General features: G+C 41.9%; 1 protein-coding gene across 1 annotated transcript in view; it reads left to right on the forward strand.

Moving 5' to 3' along the window:
• The window catches only part of ttc6 (tetratricopeptide repeat domain 6), a 309199-nt gene that overhangs the window by 244835 nt on the left and 46780 nt on the right, over positions 1 to 17584 (forward strand). Inside the window, exons 27-29 of the mRNA XM_063059735.1 lie at positions 1953 to 2072; positions 5791 to 5864; positions 14473 to 14683. Coding sequence (XP_062915805.1) covers positions 1953 to 2072; positions 5791 to 5864; positions 14473 to 14683 — 405 coding nt within the window. The remainder of the gene's footprint in view (positions 1 to 1952; positions 2073 to 5790; positions 5865 to 14472; positions 14684 to 17584) is intronic.

A 17584-nucleotide genomic window follows, 5' to 3' on the forward strand; every position in this document is an offset into this window, starting at 1 on the left:
AACATTCTGCAATCAACAATAGTTTCAGTTCTGAATGTTCCTGCATTACATTGACGATATCAGCAAACTCCTTTTGGCTGATTTGGTTGGAGAAGTTAAACTTCTAAGCAAACTTCATGTTTTTCTACCTGGTGTACTCAGCAACACTGGCATTCATTTTTCATTAGCTAATTTATTTGCTTCAAAATACTGCACAATTTGTTGAGTATACATCATGTAGTTATATGTTGTGCATTCCAATGTGTCTATCTTTTAGATGTTGCCAGCTATTTCTACCTTTTAAACATTTATTGTTATCACCCAGGATTCACTGTTTATGAACCCATGAATTTTGTACATTTTATGCTTTTTTTAAAACACAAACTCTTTTGAAGAAAAAAAACATACTGCATTTTTTTGTTTTGAACTCTAATGTCTCTCCCTCCTTTCAAAGAAAGGTAGTTGGCTTGGTTTCATTTTAAGACTTTCACATTGCCAGCTTTATGTTTTTTAACTCCAGAAATGAATCAAAACAAAACCATGGGAACCGGTAAATCGGTCCACTTTATTTTTACTTTGCTTTTCTTGTATTTTTCCTGTAATGAATTATGTAAACAAAGAAGAATGCTTAATCAAATAACATATTTACAATGTATCTCCAGTATTGCTGAAATATTAAATACACTACATGAATATTCATTGATAGGTATAATTGAAGTACTCACAGACTATTCAAAAATGCCTATAATTCGTATCCATGTTTTCATCGCAAACATGTACTCTAAATAATGTAAGCAACACACACAAAATGCTGGTGGAACGCAGCAGACCAGGCAGCATCTATAAGAAGAAGTACAGTCAACATTTCGGGTTGAGACCCTTCGTCAGGACTAACGGAAAAAAGAGATAGTAAGAGATTTGGGAGGGGGAGGGAGAGACCCGAAATGATAGGAGAAGACAGGAGGGGGAGGGATGAAGCCAAGAGCTGGGAAGTTGATTGGCAAAAGGGATACAAGGCTGGAGAAGGGGGAGTATCATGGGACGGAAGGCCTTGAAAGAAAGAAAGGGGGAGGGGAGCACCAGAGGAAGATGGAGAACAGGCAAGGAGTTATTGTGAGAGGGAAAGAGAGAAAAAAATTATTTAAAAAAATAAATTAGGGATGGGGTAAGAAGGGGAAGAGGGGCATTAACGGAAGTTAGAGAAATCAATGTTCATGCCATCAGGTTGGAGGCTACCCAGACGGAATATGAGGTGTTGTTCCTCCAACCTGAGTGTGGCTTCATCTCGACCATAGAGGAGGCCATAGATTAACATATCGGAATGGGAATGGGACTTGGAATTAAAATGTATGGACACTGGGAGATCCTGCTTCCTCTGGCAGACACATTTACTGTCCTCTACTGTTGAGATGAAGCCACACTCAGGTTGGAGGAACAACACCTTATATTCCGTCTGGGTAGCCTCCAACCTGATGGCAGGAACATTGATTTCTCTAACTTCCGTTAATGCCCCTCCTCCCCTTCTTACCCCATCCCTAATTTTTTATTTTTTTTTAATTTTTTTTTTCTCTCTTTCCCTCTCACAATAACTCTTTGCCTGTTCTCCATCTTCCTCTGGTGCTCCCCTCCCCCTTTCTTTCTTCCAAGGCCTTCCGTCCCATGGTACTCCCCCTTCTCCAGCCACGTATCGCTTTTGCCAATTAACTTCCCAGCTCTTGGCTTCATCCCTCCCCCTCCGGTCTTCTCCGATCATTTTTGGTCTCCCCCTACCCCTCCCACTTTCAAATCTCTTACTATCTCTTTTTTCCGTTAGTCCTGACGAAGGGTCTCGACCCGAAATGTCGACTGTACTTCTTCCGATAGATGCTGCCTGGCCTGCTGTGTTCACCAGCATTTTGTGTGTGTTGCTTGAATTTCCAGCATCTGCCTATTTTCTCATGTTTGTATCTGTAAATAATGTACTTTTTTTTTAGGCACTAAAAGACTATGGAATAGTCCAGCTTCTTGGGAGCAGAAAGAAATTGAATTTGAAAGTATTAATTAATCGTGGTCTCCTATATTTGAGAATGGAAGATTACTACAATGCATCACAGGTCAGTACACCAAAGAAAAGAGAAAAGTATTGTAAAATTTTGGGTATTAAATAAAAGATTTGGTAGAATGGCTTCAATGATAAGTGTTTGTAGAACAAAGGAGGTTGAGAAGAGATATTATCGAGTATCATAGAGTTAAATCCAGACTGGTGTGCTCTATCATTATGGGGAACATAAGATCACTGGCAAATAAAATGGAGGAACTAGCAATAAGCATGAGGACACAGAATGAATATCGGGAGTGCAGTGTTATGCGTTTCACCAAGACATGGTTACACGAGCAAATCCTGGATTTCAACACTACTGTGAATGGATTTTCAATGCTACGAGCGGTCAGAGTTAATCTACTGTAAGTTTAAGAGAAGGGGAGGTGGGCTTGCTGTGCTTGTGAACAACAGGTGGTGTAATCCCGGTCACATTTCTGTGAAAGAATGAATCTACAGTCCAGACATTGAACTGCTTGCTGTGAGTTTGTGTCCGCTTTGTCTACTGCATGAGTTCAGCCACACCATATTGTTCGTTGTCTACATTTCCCCTTCCCACCACAGTGCTGATGCTGTGTATGACGTCATACACGCTACTATCACGAGACCCCAGACTCAACACTCCAATGCGTTCATTGCAGTATCAGGAGTCTTCAACCATGTTTCTCTCTCGACAACCCTACCCACCTTACCTTCAGTTAGTTTGTCAAGTGTCATATAAGAGAAAATAAAACATTGGATCTCTTGTATGCAAATGTTAAAGATGCACACAGCTCCACATCTCTCCCCTCACTGGAAGGTCAGATCACAACATGGTTCACTTTATGTCCTTGTACTGCAACAGCTGGTTATCACCAAGACAGTACAGAAATGGTCTCCAGAGGCCATCAAGGCCTTGAAGGGCTTCTTTGAGGTTACTGACTGGAATGTCTTTGTGAACCATATGGGAGGACATTAACGGACTTACTGACTGCATCACAGGCTACATCAACTTCCATGTGGACACTGTAATACCATCAAGGACTGTTCGCTGCTTCCCTAACAAACCATGTGTCAGCAATCATCTGAAGGCTCTTCTTAACCACAAAAAGAGAGCCTTTAGATTAGGAGACAGGGAGGAATTGAAACATGTGCAGAGGGAGCTAAAGGAGATCAATCAGAATCAGGTTTATTACCACTAGCGTGTGATGTGAAATTTGTTAACTCAGCAGCAGCAGTTCAATGCAACACATAATATAGAAGAAAAAAATAAATAAGTAAATCTTATTCAGTATACTTTATACAGTATACATATATTGAATAGATTAAAAGTCATCCAAAAAAGAGAAATACTAAATATTTTTTAAAAAGTGAGGTAGTGTCCAAGGGTTCAATGTCCATTTAGGAATTGGATGGCAGAGGGGAAGAAGCTGTTCCTGAATCGCTGAGTGTGTGCCTTCAGGCTTCTGTACCTCCTACCTGATGGTAACAGTGAGAAAAGGGCATGCCCTGGGTGCTGGAGATCCTTAATAATGGACACTGCCTTTCTGAGACACCGCTCCTCGAAGATGTCCTGGGTACTTTGTAGGCTAGTACCCAAGATGGAGCAGACTAAATTTACAACCCTCTGCAGCTTCTTTCGGTCCTGTGCTGTAGCCGCCCCCACCACCACCCCACCCCTCCATATCAAGGTCACTAAAGAGGAATACAGGGGAGAACTGTAGAACAAACCTGGGCAGAGTAGCACTAGGGAGGTGTGGAGAAGCTTGAAGAACATCACTGGCTTCAATCAACCTAGTTGTAGAGCCTCAGAATGCAACCATGAATGGGCTAATGAGCTAAACTAAGTCTTAAATAGGTTTGACAATTGCCCTCCTGTTCACACCACCCTCAGCACATCAGTCCAGGTGCTGAGGCACCCAATGCTCCCTTAGCACCAATGCCTCCCTGCCTTCCTCCTCCGTTCAACACACGGATGAACAACGTAGGCTACCACTGTCTACATCCCCTCCTTGCCCAGCGCCTACCATCCATACCTCCACATACCAACTGCTATCATCCCGAGTTCCCCCAACTCCCCCCCGCAAGCCTCCACCTTCCACCAACTCCCCAATCATCATCATCGATTCACCTTCACTACTGAGCAGGTGAGAAGGGCTCTGGGGAAACTCGGACCCAGCAAAGCATTGGGACTGGATGGTGTGAACCCCAAGGTGCTGAAGGAGTGTGGTGAGCAGCTGTGTGGAGTTCTCCAGTGCATTTTCAACCTGAGCGTCAGCCTGGGATGGGTCCCGACTGTGTGGAAAACATCGTGTGGTCCCAGTACCCAAGAAGGGCCAACCAAAAGTCTGGAATAACTACCGTCCAGTGGCCCTGACCTCACACATTATGAAGACCCTAGAGAGGCTGGTCCTGGTTCACCTCTGACAGCTGGTCAGATCAGCCCTCGATCCCCTGCAGTTTTCCTACAGTCAACTGGACACACTGGAGGCTGTGGTAGAACAAAGGGTCCTATGGAAAATCCTGGCAATTCTGGACAATGTTCCTCTCACTCTGCATGCCACCTTGGCTGAGCAGAGGAACACTTTAGTAATAGACTAAGACAACTGTACTGCTCCAAAGAACGCTGTATGAGGTCATTCTTATTTATCCTTGGCCATTAGGCGCTATAATGAGTCAACCTATAGCCAGGGAAGCGATGACCCCCTTCTTTTAGACTGTTTGAGGTAATTTATTTTTTTATTCTTTCTTACTTCTCTTCTAATATTTGTCTGTCTGTGTACTTGTAATGTTACTGGGACACTGTAATCTCCTTTGGGATCAATAAAGTATCTATCTCTCTATCTTAATGTCAGTTTGTACATTTAAGGGGGAAATAGATTGTGAATGGTATGAATGCTGGGCACTAAGTCAATCTGGGAAATTTAACATGGAGAAGTAAGTTCCAAAGAGGTTGAACATAGCATGATATTTCAGCTGAAAACTTGCATTGCAGAATGAGCCTTGTCCATAACTATTTCAGAACAGTAACAATACAAGCAGCAATCCAAAAGTTGGTAAATTTGCCAGCCACATCTCGGCAACTAAATTGGGCAAATACAATTTAGCTAATTGCTGCTGCATGAGGGATTCCCTCTTAAAAGCAAAAGTATGGACACTGAGTGCAATCAAACAGCACTCATTCATCAAGGTACTTCTAACATGTAATTCTAGCTTTATTAGAACCACTTGACTCCACCTCATTTGTGTATCTCAAGGATAAAATAATTGAATTCAAGAAGCAAGGGGGGAAGAATTATCTCTTTTTATTTAACCATGTATTTATTCAATCTTTTCCTAATTTTAAAGTTTTGGAATAACAATTTTAACAGTACATTAACCTTTCAAATAGTTTCTGAATCTCTTAAGTGTTTGTAATCTTCATCTCTTTGAGAGTTTTGACAACAGGTAAACACTGCAAACACTCAGCAAGTCAGCCAGCATCTGTGAAAAGAGACAATGAGATAAAATTTCAGGTCAAAGACCATTTTCAATTAACCATCTTTACACTGATGTTGCCTAATATGCATTGCTTTTATCACTTTAGATTTCCAATATCTGCAGGTATTTGGGATCCCTTTTACGGTAAGTGCAGCCTTAAGGACAAACAATTAGCATTCAGTGAACAATCTGGGAAATTAAATAATCTGAAACTGAATTATTAACCCATCTTCCCATAAGATTATTTATTTGACTGAAGATATTTTTATTTATAGGATTTTAAAGCAGCAATTGTAGAAGACCCTAAAAATCCTTTCATTCATCATGCAGTGGCAATCTGCTATCATAAGTAAGTTGCAATAAGTGTTACTGTAAGCAGCTGCTTATGCAATCTTCTTGAGGTTTCTATAGAAACCTTTGAAAGTTCTATTTTCAGTTTGCAAACAGATGAGAAATATCTTACTGTATAAAGTTGTAATATTAAACAATTGAAAATTTCTCCTGGAATTGGGAGAGGATAAATGAAGCTCCAATAATATTTCTTCCCAATGGTTCAGCATCTACAGTGGTGCTCGAAAGTGTGTGAACTCTATAGAATTTTCTCTATTTCTGCATAGTTATGACCTAAAATGTGATCAGTTCTTCACACGTCCTAAAATTAGAAAAAGAGAACCCCATTAAATAAATGACACCAAAAGCATTATACTTGTTCATTTAAACGCAAACAACAGGAATTCTGCAGATGCTGGAAATTCAAGCAACACACATCAAAGTTGCTGGTGAATGCAGCAGGCCAGGCAGCATCTGTAGGAAGAGGTGCAGTCGACGTTTCAGGCCGAGACCCTTCGTCAGGACTAACTGAAGGAAGAGTGAGTAAGGGATTTGAAAGTTGGAGGGGGAGGGGGAGGGGGAGATCCAAAATGATAGGAGAAGACAGGAGGGGGAGGGATAGAGCCAAGAGCCGGACAGGTGATAGGCAACAGGGGATACGAGAGGATCATGGGACAGGAGGTCCAGGAAGAAAGACAAGGTGGGGGGGGGACCCAGAGGATGGGCAAGAGGTATATTCAGAGGGACAGAGGGAGAAAAAGGAGAGTGAGAGAAAGAATGTGTGCATAAAAATAAGTAACAGATGGGGTACGAGGGGGAGGTGGGGCCTTAGCAGAAGTTAGAGAAGTCGATGTTCATGCCATCAGGTTGGAGGCTACCCAGACGGAATATAAGGTGTTGTTCCTTCAACCTGAGTGTGGCTTCATCTTTACAGTAGAGGAGGCCGTGGATAGACATGTCAGAATGGGAATGGGATGTGGAATTAAAATGTGTGGCCACTGGGAGATCCTGCTTTCTCTGGCGGACAGAGCATAGATATTCAGCAAAGCGGTCTCCCAGTCTGCGTCGGGTCTCGCCAATATATAAAAGGCCATATCGAGAGCACCGGACGCAGTATATCACCCCAGTCGACTCACAGGTGAAGTGTTGCCTCACCTGGAAGGACTGTTTGGGGCCCTGAATGGTGGTAAGGGAGGAAGTGTAAGGGCATGTGTAGCACTTGTTCCGCTTACACGGATAAGTGCCAGGAGGGAGATCAGTGGGGAGGGATGGGGGGGACGAATGGACAAGGGAGTTGCGTAGGGAGCGATCCCTGCGGAATGCAGAGAGAGGGGGGAGGGAAAGATGTGCTTAGTGGTGGGATCCCGTTGGAGGTGGCGGAAGTTACGGAGAATATGTTGGACCAGGAGGCTGGTGGGGTGGTGGGTGAGGACCAGGGGAACCCTATTCCTAGTGGGGTGGCAGGAGGATGGAGAGAGAGCAGATGTACGTGAAATGGGGGAGATGCGTTTAAGAGCAGAGTTGATAGTGGAGGAAGGGAAGCCCCTTTCTTTAAAAAAGGAAGACATCTCCCTCGTCCTAGAATGAAAAGCCTCATCCTGAGAGGACGAGGGAGATGTCTTCCTTTTTTAAAGAAAGGGGCTTCCCTTCCTCCACTATCAGCATCTGCTCTCAGGATGAGGCTTTTCATTCTAGGACGAGGGAGATGTCTTCCTTTTTTAAAGAAAGGGGCTTCCCTTCCTCCACTATCAACTCTGCTCTTAAACGCATCTCCCCCATTTGACGTACATCTGCTCTCACTCCATCCTCCCGCCACCCCACTAGGAATAGGGTTCCCCTGGTCCTCACCTACCACCCCACCAGCCTCTGGGTCCAACATATTATTCTCCGTAACTTCTGCCACCTCCAACGGGATCCCACCACTAAGCACATCTTTCCCTCCCCCCCTCTCTCTGCATTCCACAGGGATCGCTCCCTACGCAACTCCCTTGTCCATTCGTCCCCCCCATCCCTCCCCACTGATCTCCCTCCTGGCACTTATCCGTGTAAGCGGAACAAGTGCTACACATGCCCTTACACTTCCTCCCTTACCACCATTCAGGGCCCCAAATAGTCCTTCCAGGTGAGGCAACACTTCACCTGTGAGTCGACTGGGGTGATATACTGCGTCCGGTGCTCCCGATGTGGCCTTTTATATATTGGCGAGACCCGACACAGACTGGAAGACCGCTTTGCTGAACATCTACGCTCTGTCCGCCAGAGAAAGCAGGATCTCCCAGTGGCCACACATTTTAATTCCACATCCCATTCCCATTCTGACATGTCTATCCACGGCCTCCTCTACCGTAAAGATGAAGCCACACTCAGGTTGGAGGAACAACACCTTATATTCCGTCTGGGTAGCCTCCAACCTGATGGCATGAACATCGACTTCTCTAACTTCTGCTAAGGCCCCACCTCCCCCTCGTACCCCATCTGTTACTTATTTTTATGCACACATTCTTTCTCTCACTCTCCTTTTTCTCCCTCTGTCCCTCTGAATATACCTCTTGCCCATCCTCTGGGTTCCCCCCCCCTTGTCTTTCTTCCCGGACCTCCTGTCCCATGATCCTCTCGTATCCCCTTTTGCCTATCACCTGTCCAGCTCTTGGCTCTATCCCTCCCCCTCCCCCTCCCCCTCCAACTTTCAAATCCCTTACTCACTCTTCCTTCAGTTAGTCCTGACGAAGGGTCTCGGTCTGAAACGTCAATTGCACCTCTTCCTACAGATGCTGCCTGGCCTGCTGTGTTCACCAGCAACTTTGATGTGTGATACTTGTTCATTTATTTATTGAGAAAAATAATCCAATATTATATGTATTTGTTGGAAAAAGTATGTCTTGTTGGAAAAAAATGTGAGTCTTTGCTTTCAGTAACTAGTGTGACCCCCTTGTAATAGCAATAATTTCAGCCAAACATTTCTGGGAAATGTTGATCAGTTTTGCACATTGGCTTGGAGGAACTTTAAGCCATTCCTCCTTACAGAACTGCTTCAACTCTGGGATGTTGATGTGTCTCCTTGCATGAAATGTTTGCTTCAATTCCTTCTGCAACATTTCTATAGGATTAAGGTCAGGACTTTTACTTGGCCATTCCAAAACACAAATTTTCTTCCTTTTAAACCATTCTGTTGTTTATTTACTCTTGTCTTTTGGATCATTGTCTTATTGCATTATCCAACTTCTATTAAGCTTCAGGTGATGGATTGCTACCCTGATATTCTCCTGTAAAACATTTTGTTACAATATTGAGTTTATTGTTCCCTCAATGATTGCAAGCTCTTCAGGCCCTGAAACAGCAAAGCAGCCCCAAACCATGATGCTTCTTCCACCATGCTTCACAGTTGGGGTAAGGTTTTGGTGTTGGTGTGCAGTGTCCTTTTTCCTCCAAACATAACAATGTGCATTTCTACAAAAAAAAACAAATTGTGTCTCAACTGACCACAGAACATTGTCCCAGAAGTACTGTAGAACATTCAGGTGATGTTTTGCAAACTTGAGATGTGTAGCAATTTTTATTTTGGAGAGCAGTGATATCCTCCATTCCTTTTCAATGTTTTTCTTATAGTGAACACATGAACAGAGACTTAAGCAAGTTCTAGAGATTTCTGCAGGCCTTTTGCTGTTACCCTTGTGTTCTTTTTCACCACTTTCAGCATTGCATGTTGTGCTCTTGCTGTGATCTTTGCAGGACGCCCACTCCTAGGGAGAGTAGCAACAGTACTGAGTTTACTGCATTTGTAGACAATTTCTCTTACTGTGGATTGGTGAACACTCAGGTCTTAAGAAATGTTTTGTCACTTTTTTCCAGCTTCATGCATCCCCACACTTGAGAAGAGCAGGCTCTGCCAGTCACTTGACTTTATGTGTCTTTTTTATAGGGCATACCTCTAATCTCATCTCATTGGTTGGAACACCTGACTCCAAATAACTTTTGTGGAAGGCATTACGCCAGAGGTTCACATACTTTTTCCAACAAATACATGTGATGTTGAATCATTTTCCTCAATAAATAAATGAAGAAATATTATGTTTTTTTGTTATTTATTTAATTGGGTTCTCTTTATCTGGTTTTAGGACTAGTGTGAAGATCTGATCACCTTTTAGGTCATATTTATGCAGAAGAGGAGAAAATTCTACAGGGTTCACAAACTTTCTAGCACCACTATAGCATATCAGGTAATATTTGCTGTGCTCCCTTCCCATTTCGTTGGATTCACGGTTCCCACATTCCTTTTAAATTTATCCAGTTCACTGCAACTTTTTTATGTTATAATAAAAATCAATTATGATTTTCTGGACTATTGTTTCCAATATTAACTTCAACTATCTTTCTTACAACCTAAATAGTGGTTTAATAAAAAAAAAAGAGAACTAGATCCATAGAACCATAGAACCATAGAAACTACAGCACAGAAACAGGCCCTTTGGCCCTTCTCGGCTGTGCCGAACCATTTTCTGCCTAGTCCCACTGACCTGCACACGGACCATATCCCTCCATACACCTCCCATCCATGTATCTGTCCAATTTATTCTTAAATGTTAAAAAAGAACCCGCATTTACCACCTCATCTGGCAGCTCATTCCATACTCTCACTACTCTCTGTGTGAAGAAGCCCCCCCTAATGTTCCCTTTAAACTTTTCCCCCCTCACCCTTAACCCATGTCCTCTGGTTTTTTTCTCCCCTTGCCTCAGTGGAAAAAGCCTGCTTGCATTCACTCTATCTATACCCATCATAATTTTATACACCTCTATCAAATCTCCCCTCATTCTTCTACGCTCCAGGGAATAAAGTCCTAACCTATTCAACCTTTCTCTGTAACTGAGTTTCTCAAGTCCCGGCAACATCCTTGTAAACCTTCTCTGCACTCTTTCAACCTTATTTATATCCTTCCTGTAATTTGGTGACTAAAACTGAACACAATACTCCAGATTCGGCCTCACCAATGCCTTATACAACCTAATCATAACATTCCAGCTCTTATACTCAATACTTTGATTAATAAAGGCCAATGTACCAAAAGCTCTCTTTACGACCCTATATACCTGTGACAACACTTTTAGGGAATTTTGTATCTGTATTCCCAGATCCCTCTGATCCACTGCACTCCTCAGTGCCTTACCATTAACCCTGTATGTTCTATGTTGGTTTGTCCTTCCAACGTGCAATACCTCACACTTGTCAGTACTAAACTCCATCTGCCATTTTTCAGCCCATTTTTCCAGCTGGTCCAAGTCCCTCTGCAGGCTCTGAAAACCTTCCTCACTGTCTACTACACCTCCAATCTTTGTATCATCAGCAAACTTGCTGATCCAATTTACCACATTATCATCCAGATCATTGATATAGATGACAAATAACAATGGACCCAGCACTGATCCCTGTGGCACACCACTAGTCACAGGCCTCCACTCAGAGAAGCAAATCTCTACCACCACTCTCTGGCTTCTTCCATCGAGCCAATGTCTAATCCAATTTGCCACCTCTCCATGTATACGTAGTGACTGAATTTTCCTAACTAACCTCCCATGCGGGACCTTGTCAAAGGCCTTACTGAAGTCCATGTAGACAATATCCACTGCCTTCCCTTCACCCACTTTCCTGGTAACCTCCTCAAAAAACTCCAACAGATTGGTCAAACATGACCTACCACGCACAAAGCCATGTTGACTCCCCCTAATAAGCCCCTGTCTATCCAAATGCTTGTAGATTCTGTCTCTTAGTACTCCCTCCAGTAACTTACCTACTACTGACGTTAAACTCACCGGCCTATAATTTCCCGGATTACTTTTCGATCTTTTTTTAAACAACGGAACAACATGAGCCACTCTCCAGTCCTCCGGCACTTCACCCGTAGACAGTGACATTTTAAATATTTCTGCCAGGGCCCCCACAATTTCAACACTAGTCTCCTTCAAGGTCCGAAGGAACACTCTGTCAGGTCCCGGGGATTTATCCACTTTAATTTTCCTCAAGACAGCAAGCACCTCCTCCTTTTCAATCTGTACAGTTTCCATGGTCTCACTACTTGATTCCCTCAATTCCATAGATTTCATGCCAGCTTCCTTAGTAAATACAGATGCAAAAAACCTATTTAAGATCTCCCCCATTTCCTTTGGTTCCGCACAAAGCCGACCACTCTGATCTTCAAGAGGACCAATTTATCCCTTACAATCCTTTTGCTCTTAATATACTTGTAAAAGCTCTTTGGATTATCCTTCACTTTGACCGCCAAGGCAACCTCATGTCTTCTTTTAGCCCTCCTGATTTCGTTCTTAAGTATTTTCTTGCACTTCTTATACTCCTCAAGCACCTGATTTACCCCTTGTTTCCTATACATTTCATACAACTCCCTCTTCTTCTTTATCAGAGTTACAATATCCCTTGAGAACCAAGGTTCCTTATTCCTATTCAATTTGCCTTTAATCCTGACAGGAACATACAAACTCTGCACTCTCAAAATTTCCCCTTTGAAGGCTTGCCACCTACCAATCACATCTTTGCCAGAGAACAACCTGTCCCAATCCACGCTTTTTAGATCCTTTCTCATTTCTTCAAATTTGGCCTTCTTCCAGTTCAGAACCTCAACCCTAGGACCAGATCTATCCTTGTCCATGATCAAATTGAAACTAATGGTGTTATGATCACTGGAACCAAAGTGCTCCCCTACACAGACTTCTGTCACTTGCCCTAATTCGTTACCTAACAGGAGATCCAATATTGCATCCCCTCTAGTTGGTCCCTCTATATATTGATTTAGAAAACTTTCCTGAACACATTTTACAAACTCTAAACCATCTAGACCCCTAACAGTATGGGAGTCCCAATCAATGTATGGAAAATTAAAATCCCCTACCACCACAACTTTATGTTTCCTGCAGTTGCCTGCTATCTCTCTGCAGATTTGCTCTTCCAAGTCTCGTTGACTATTGGGTGGTCTGTAATACAATCCCACTAATGTGGCCATACCTTTCCTGTTTCTCAGCTCCACCCATAAGGACTCAGTAGACAAGCCCTCTAATCTGTCCTGCCTGAGCACTGCTGTAGTATTTTCCCTAACAAGCAATGCTACTCCCCCACCTTTCATTCCTCTGCCTCGATCACATCTGAAACATCGGAACCCTGGAATATTAAGCTGCCAGTCCTGCCCCTCCTGTAGCCAAGTTTCACTAATTGCTACAACATCATAATTCCACGTGTCAATCCACGCCCTCAACTCATCCGCCTTCCCCACAATACTCCTAGCATTGAAATATATACACCTCAGAAGATTTTTACCACCACTCACAACCTTTCCATCAGCGGATTTGCTTAAACTTTCAACATCATTTATTTTCACCCCAGCCACACTGTCAGCTCTGGCACTCTGGTTCCCATCCCCCTGCAAATCTAGTTTAAAGCCTCTCCAATAGCACTAACAAACCTCCCTGAAAGGATATTGGTCCCCCTGTGGTTCAAGTGTAACCCGTCTCTCTTGTACAGGTCCCACCTGCCCCAGAAGAGGTCCCAATGATGCTGAAATCTGAAACCCTGCCCCCTACACCAGTTCCTCAGCCACTTGTTCCTCCTCCAGAGCATCCTATTCCTACCCTCACTGGCACCTAGCACAGATAGCAATCCTGAGATTACCACCCTTGAGGTCCTGCTTTTCAACTTCCTACCAAGCTCTCTATACTCACTGTCCAGGACCTCTTCACTCTTCCTTGCTATGTCATTGGTACCGATGTGCACCACGACATCTGGCTGGTCACCCTCCCACTTCAGAATGTCATGCAATCGATCAGAGACATCCTTGACCCTGGCACCTGGGAGGCAACAAACCATCCTGGATTCTCTGTCACAACCACAGAACCTTCTATCTGCACCTTTAACTATCGAGTCCCCTATCACTACCGCTCTCCTCTTTCTCCCCCCCTCCCTTCTGCACTGCAGAGCCAGACTCAGTGCCAGAGATCTGGCTACTGCAGCTAGTCCCAGGTAAGTCATCCCTCCCAACAGTATCCAATGCGGTATACTTGTTGTTGAGGGGAATGGCCACAGGGGAACCCTGCTCTGCCTGCCCTTTCCTCTTGGTAGGATTTTGTGCAGCAAGAACCTGAAAAAGAAAGAGATGAATGTTGTTCTACTCTATCCTTAGAATCCTTCTGACTCTAGTTTTTTTTTATCCATAACTTTTAAACCAGTTTTCATTTTTTGTATCGCAGTTTCATATTTTAATGTATTTTAAAGGGGAAAATCTTTGGCTCCCATTCAAGGCATTTTGTAACCAACAAATCACAGAATTATTGTGGATTGGTCCTCGAGAAATCCAGAATCAGTGACAGATTTTCAAAGAACTTTCCAGACATAAAACCACCTTAATCAAATCAATGTGTGTGAAAATAGGCAGTCCTACTAGGACATAGCATAACAAACTGAAGGTAGAAAAGTTTAACAGAATTGCTTTTCTGCAGATGTAAGGAATAAAGTTCTACAGCATATTACTTCTATTTAAACAGCCAATTTCTAGCAATTATCATACTTTTAAATAGTGATAAAATAAGCCACATTGCAAAAGAGTGAGCAATTTATATGTAATGTGTTTGAGACTCCATTATTTAGAAGACGCTGTAAACTATTTCAACCAAGCTGTGAATTTGGATCCATTTTTTGTGGATGCATATTATGGACGTGGAAATGTATATATGGATTCTGGTCATCCAGCTGGAATAAAGCAAGCACAGAAAGATTTTGTTCGAGCACTTCATTTAAATCCTAAATGTGTGAAAGCCAGACTCAATCTGGGATACAATTTACAGGTATGGATTACTTTTGGAGACTTATTGCAAAAGAAAATTACTATTTATGTAGAATTTTAACTTTTGCTAAAATATGAACAAAATTATCATTTTTCTTTTGTTTTAAATTATTGCTTAGAAATGATCTTGCATTGTGTGATATTAGGTGTAAAATAAGCTTTGTTTTCCAGAGCAGAATATGATAATGTTATTCTTTCTCATTCATACCACCGTGGTAATTCTCGCAGGCACTTCCCTTTGTAAATCTCACCAGCATAAATTACTATTTTCTTATAGGATATGCAGATGACATCATTTTCTCATGCTTGTTTGGAACACTACAGTAAGAAACTGGGTCAAGTTCTTTGAAAATGCATTTGCTGTTAGTCAGTCGCAGGAGAACTGGGTTGACAAAATGCTCTTTACTAAAGCAGCTGCATGATTTAAGGGGCCACTCAAATATTTTTTTTAAATCAGACCTGTGTTATCTATTGTAGAAGAGTCAGCGCTGAAAATTGTTCCTACTGACCACAATAGCTTAGGGTAGGGACACCACGATTTCATTCTAGAAACTTCCATACAAACAGAATATTTTGTTTGGGTGTGCGGCAGAAGCTAGATCTGCAGGTGGCAGAGGCAGTGCAGATGTAAGTGAGAATACTAAAGACTTATGCCAAGGAGGAACTATTGCTGCTGACGTTGTTCCAGGAACAACACTATGTCTTTGAGAAGTTGGGATCAATGGTAACTATTTTGTCAATTCTGATGCACAAAACTCCAGTCATCTGTTCATGCCTGGATCTCTTACATGGCCATCAAGTTCACACTTATTCTCTGTCCTAGCATCAAAATAATTCTATCAGTGATGGTTTATATGTAGCATTTCTCAGTTTGCTGCTCACTACAGCATCAGGATGGTTATAAATGGTTTCCATTCAAGGAAGAGGGAACATCAAGCCAAATAGGCTCATAAACAATAGGAATTATTCAATAAGATCCTAACAAATCAGATCTTAGCTTCAGCCCATTTTCTACATAATGTTAGATTTCTGGACTAGAGGGGAATCAATCCCAGCTTTGAATATATTCAATGGCACAAACTTCAAAACTTTCTATGACAGATTCTCCCTGTTTTCATCTTCAATGGTTGATCCTATATTTTGTAGGTAAGTCCTTGGTTTTAGATTTCCCTACGAGGTGTAGTGTCCTCTCAGCAACTATCCTGTCAAGAAAATCTCAGAATCTCACTTATCTTAATAAGATCATTTCGCCTCTCATTCTTCTAATCTCCAATGAAAACATGATCAACCTTTTCTCATAAGGGAATCATTTAATCTCGGGCATAACCTAGTGAACTATTTCTGAATTGCCTCTAATGCAAGAATATTCCTCCCTAAATGAAGAGACCAAAACTGCGGGTGGTGCTCCAGTGTGGAAGACTTCTCAGCTTTTAAACTCTTATACCCTTTACTTGAAACATTAGCCTTTTTTCTTTCTCCACATACTGTAGGCAGCATGAGCTGGCAAGCACCTTCTGTAATATCTGCCTTTGCTTCTGATTTATAACCTCTACAGATTTGCTTTGTTTGTCAAATGCTTTGGAATTTAGTAGTACTCAACTGCAGTGTTATGAGCAAACAGGACTCGGCAAACAGAAAGAAGGGAGAGCACTTTTGGACAGTTCATCTTGCCTCACTTATTTCAGGGGGCAGCTCTGCCCTGAAGGCTAAATCTTGAGGGGCAAATGCTCTCTTGTCTTTTACTGACTTCTTGTTAGTGTTACTGCCACTGCAGCTGAATATCATAAAAATGAAAAATGCAGCTTCACCACATGCCTGAAAATTTTTTTTTTATTAAAAAGATTCTAAAATTTTAAAATAAAGGCAGTAAATGCTGAAAATACTAATCAGGTCAAGTTGCATCTGAACAAAGAGAAACAGATTTAATGTTTCAGGTCAAAGACCTTTAGTTTACTCTAGATCCTTCATAGCTATCATCTGCTTTCATTAAGGAACCACTAAAATTTTGTTCAACTGTGATTGTTAAATAGCTCTATCTTGTTAAATGTCTCTTCTCTTGTTTTCAGAATCAAAAAATTGAAAATAAGATGGATTATGATATTTCTTAATTTAATTCTGCTCTAACTTTAATGATTTATGTTTGTGCCATTAATTTGGTATGATCTATATTGGCTACAACAATTGGATCAATTAGATGTCTTTTGCCTTTGGAACCTGTGATTTATTTTGTTTTGCAAGCCTCAGAGGCCAAAAATCTAATAAACTGTACATCATACAGACAAAATGCAAGTACTACCATTTGTTCATCAAGGCTCCATTCAAAAACAAAATCAACCATCACTATAGGTCATATCTGCAATATAGGTGCATCCCTGCTACTGGAATTTTTCAGCATTATCAAATGACAAAGGCTAGCTAAAGATGCAGCATTTATGTGGAGCCATTAAACTGTACAGGAAAGGAATTTATTTTGTATAAAGAGGCGAGTGGGATATGTAGGACTAGAGAAACTGCACAATAATGCCTCACCTTTGAGAATTAGTAACCTGCAGGACAAACTGTGGATTGCATTGTACTGCTGTGCTAAGTTAACAAATATCATGACATATGTTGGTGATATTAAACCTGATTCTGATACTGCATTGGTTCCCATCTATGAACACAAATCTGCATTGGTTTTAGTTTAATCCATCAATGTCTGTGTCGGAAATGAGCACCCCTGACTGTAACTTCATTTTTTAGTCAGTTCTTCAGAGCCAGGGCAAAGGTTATTTAACAAGCTTGTGCTGAAAGTATTAGGAGAAAAAGCTATGGAAATCAATAGTACATTTCCCTTCCAATGTACACAGTGGACATGTATATCACATTATTCCTTTCAAAACTAGAACTACATCCAGAGGAA

This window comes from Mobula hypostoma, chromosome 1 (assembly GCF_963921235.1).
Source record: "Mobula hypostoma chromosome 1, sMobHyp1.1, whole genome shotgun sequence".
NCBI lineage: Eukaryota > Metazoa > Chordata > Chondrichthyes > Myliobatiformes > Myliobatidae > Mobula > Mobula hypostoma.